Raw genomic sequence first — 3448 nt, forward strand, 5'->3', positions numbered from 1 at the left:
TTAGTAAGTGCTTAAACTAGTTCCTATAGTTGTTACGACTAAGAAATTCTAATCAGATTACGTGGGCAGGCTCCCATAGTGCGAATACACCTTCACAAAAATTTCTATAAACTGTACATAGATTTTGTGACTAAAGCCTATATATTTTCTATCTTAGAGACTAGTCTATAGACAATACAAATCGTATAGACAGTCAGTAGATAATATGCGGATTTATGGTCATAGACTTTTTACAGACTTTTATGATTGACGGTCTATAAATTATGAATAGAAAAAAGGAAATACCTAAAGGACGGCAACAGTGTAAAAGTTGCCTATAGAAGGTCTATAGACCGCTTTTATAAGTGCAGTTCGCCAAATGCTGCCGAGAAGGAAAGCACAAGGAAAGCGCGAATACTGTGACATGGGTCCAAATGATGTGTTTAGTATTGAATATGCTGAGGATAAAAGAATTCGCAAAGACATCTTGCGTTTCATGTGATTTCCAGCAAGTTGTCGCTGCTACGAGTGTAATCCGAAGTGGTAGCCTGTAGCTGAAGATTTGTGTTACACTCCACCTTCGTATAATTTCGAACGTCTAATCCACGATGGCATTTTAAAAAACTTATGGCCTCTCTGACGAGTTACTAGCAAGTCATGGCTGAATTTACTGCCACCCCAGAGTTCACTTTCTCAATAAATTTGTGACGTGAAAAAACCCCCAAATTTCTAGCATTCCACGTACCTATTTGTTTTAACTTCGCAGTTTTATTTTTTTTTACATTTGCCGAAGCATGTTGAGAAAAAAATTGTACCCGCTTAATGACGGGCGTCGATAACTGTTCGTTTTCTTGCTTTCAGAACTTATAGTCATGTAAATCCAGGTGTCAGAAACAAGACAATATGAACTGAAAACACAGTGTTTAGTAAAATAAATTAACGTTTTTATTCCACTTCGCTCAACCTTTTCTCCATGAGCGACAAGGTTTGTGGCAGCAATAATGTCGTTTGTTTCGTTGTATTTATGGGTTCTTATCACTGACGACTGAACACAGGTCCCTGGGATCTCGTCAACGAAAAGCTTTTTGGCAGTTCTTGTTATTTCCTGGAAAAGGAACAGAAGAACAGTGTTAATAATACGCAGGAAAAAAAATATCCAAGCTTTTTGTCGCCACAAGCGCTCTCTCAAGCCCGCTGGAATAGTAACAATGTAGTCCTTAATTAGCAAAAAGCTTGAGGAAGATACTACCCTGATCAGAATGTGCGAACATTTTCGTGTAAAACTTACAAAACAATAATGGAAAGAGTAATGGGCCAATGCAGCAGTAAACCGCGGTCAGAATGCAGCAAATGAAGCCTCAATTAATTTTCATAGTGTGGTACTTGCATGATCAACTAAACATGACATTAGTGAACTTTTCTTCTCAGCTTTTGACTAAGGACGCGCTGTTGGTGACATTTTTCTCATTACAGCCAATCTTCCCCACGTTACGAATGCGGAAGGTTATGCGAGTACAATCAACCGCCCAAAGCACGCGTAAGTTAAACACTGCGTCTTTGTGACCTAGATGATAAGTTCGGTCAATAGGGATTGACGCCACCAATGCCACTTACTCAAATAGACCTCCTTTCCGTTCAGCCGAGGTATCCGCCACCCTGCTGTCCGTACTGGTTGAAAGCGCCGCCAGCACCACGGTTGAAGCCGGTGTTGAAGCCTGCGCCTCCAGATCCGTAGCGGTTGAAAGAGGTCTGGTCGTAGCCCTGGTTGGTGCGGTAGCCGTCGCGGTTCCTGAAGCCTTGCGCGTTGTTGAAACGTTTGGCGCTGTCGAAGCCACCGCTGCCCTGGTTGAAGCCGGATTGACCACGGTTGAAGCCATAGCGGTTGCCGCCGGATGCTTGGCCGAAGCCGCCTCCGAAACCAATGCGGCCCTCGACGTCGTCCTTCTTTTCTTCGGCGGCCGGCTTCTCCTCAGCGTAGGCCAGGGCAGCCACGGCCACAAGGGCGGCGAGAATGTACTGAGCAGATCAAGGAGGGGAAAGGCACAAAGCAGTAAGCACCAAGCTGAAAGGGCTGCTTGCGTTCTAGACAAAAATCGAAGCGACGTGCATTCCTCTTGAAAAATTATCTTTAAACTTTTCAACTCTGCTGCTGTGCCTAGAAGCGATCGAAACAGGGCAGATAGGTCAACTACCGCACCATAAATGTGGCTATTCACAAACAATTTATATTATCTGCGAAGTGTGAGGCTATGCTGCAAGACAGTCTCAGTGAGGCTCCTGAGAATTACAAGCAGCCAAGCTTCACGAAAAAAGCTGACATTTATAATCAGAAACACTAAGCCAATGCACGGGAAGATTGAGCCTAAACTTTCCGACTGACATTTTACGAAAGGCACGGGAAGGTTGAGCCTAAACTTTCCGACTAACATTTGACGATATTACTTAGCCTATATAGCTTCAACGACATTCAGAGCGCATACTGTGGCAGCAAAAGATATTTCATCCTCTGCACCGGCTGTCATTGCACTAGCAGATTAGATTGCCAATCAGCTCCCCAAAACTTAAAGGTCACTCTCCTGTTTCTTCGCCTTTGAAACAACTCGATATAAAATTAAAAGAAAAAAAAGTGAATATAGTACTTTGCGATGAAATCGCACGATACCGTACAATTCGCAAACAGTGCCCATTTAGTTTCTTATTTGTTGCGGATGCTACCATTAAATGTACAGGCTAGACCTACCTGCTAAAGTCTACATAACTTCAGTCAGCAAATTGTGCTTGGGCTGTTGTCAGCTTGTTAGTTAAATACCCTTAGCATAATATTCTGGCCATTCCGGTACTTGCCATTGAATGCAATGTTTCTTATGTGCACAGTTTGCCCACAGAAAGCTTGCGAACAGAGCAAGAATACTTGCGCCTCGCTTAGCTTTCTTGTTATTTTGTTGTGGTTAACAGAGCAAATGAAACCACTTGAATGAAACTCACCAGCTTGCGTGCCATCTTGTAGTGAACAGCGAGCGACTGTCTGTCGTGGGAGGCTGTGACCAAGGTTGACTCTCAAGAGGATTCAGGGCCAACTTTTATAGTACCGAAAACGTTGACCCATTGGCTGGGGTTTTCCTGCTTTCAGCCGGCAGCTGTTTTCGTTTTTTTTCTTGCTCCCTCTCGCGCAGGAACCGCCCTCGCCCTCGCCTCTTGTCGGTCGACTCTCTGCGGCGCTTGTTGTGGTGCTCGCCCCTTGAGGCTGGCTGGCAATCCGCTTGCGTCGACCGGACGACACATGCACCGGAACATGAGGAGACCGAGGGTGAGGGAAACGGAGCGAACCTTAGGGGCGCTTGAAGCTCGACAGTGGCGCGCAGCGCGAAGAGTGGTAGCGGAAAGAAAAAAAAAAGGAAAATAAAACGCGCCTCCCCTCCCCCGACAAACGAGGTAAGCGGTGACGATCGAGACCTCAGATGCGAGAGAG

General features: G+C 45.0%; 1 protein-coding gene across 1 annotated transcript; it reads right to left on the bottom strand.

Moving 5' to 3' along the window:
• Positions 1 to 901: 901 nt before the first annotated feature.
• LOC144115440 (uncharacterized) lies at positions 902 to 3120 on the bottom strand. The gene is made up of 3 exons (XM_077649840.1): positions 2965 to 3120; positions 1594 to 1995; positions 902 to 1084 (listed from the first exon to the last, which is right to left on the bottom strand). Exons 1-2 carry the CDS (start codon positions 2977 to 2979, stop codon positions 1615 to 1617), a joined length of 396 nt encoding a protein of 131 aa, XP_077505966.1. The 5' UTR covers positions 2980 to 3120; the 3' UTR covers positions 902 to 1084; positions 1594 to 1614.
• Between the last annotated feature and the right edge of the window lie 328 nt (positions 3121 to 3448).

Source organism: Amblyomma americanum, chromosome 1, assembly GCF_052857255.1.
Source record: "Amblyomma americanum isolate KBUSLIRL-KWMA chromosome 1, ASM5285725v1, whole genome shotgun sequence".
Classification (NCBI taxonomy): domain Eukaryota; kingdom Metazoa; phylum Arthropoda; class Arachnida; order Ixodida; family Ixodidae; genus Amblyomma; species Amblyomma americanum.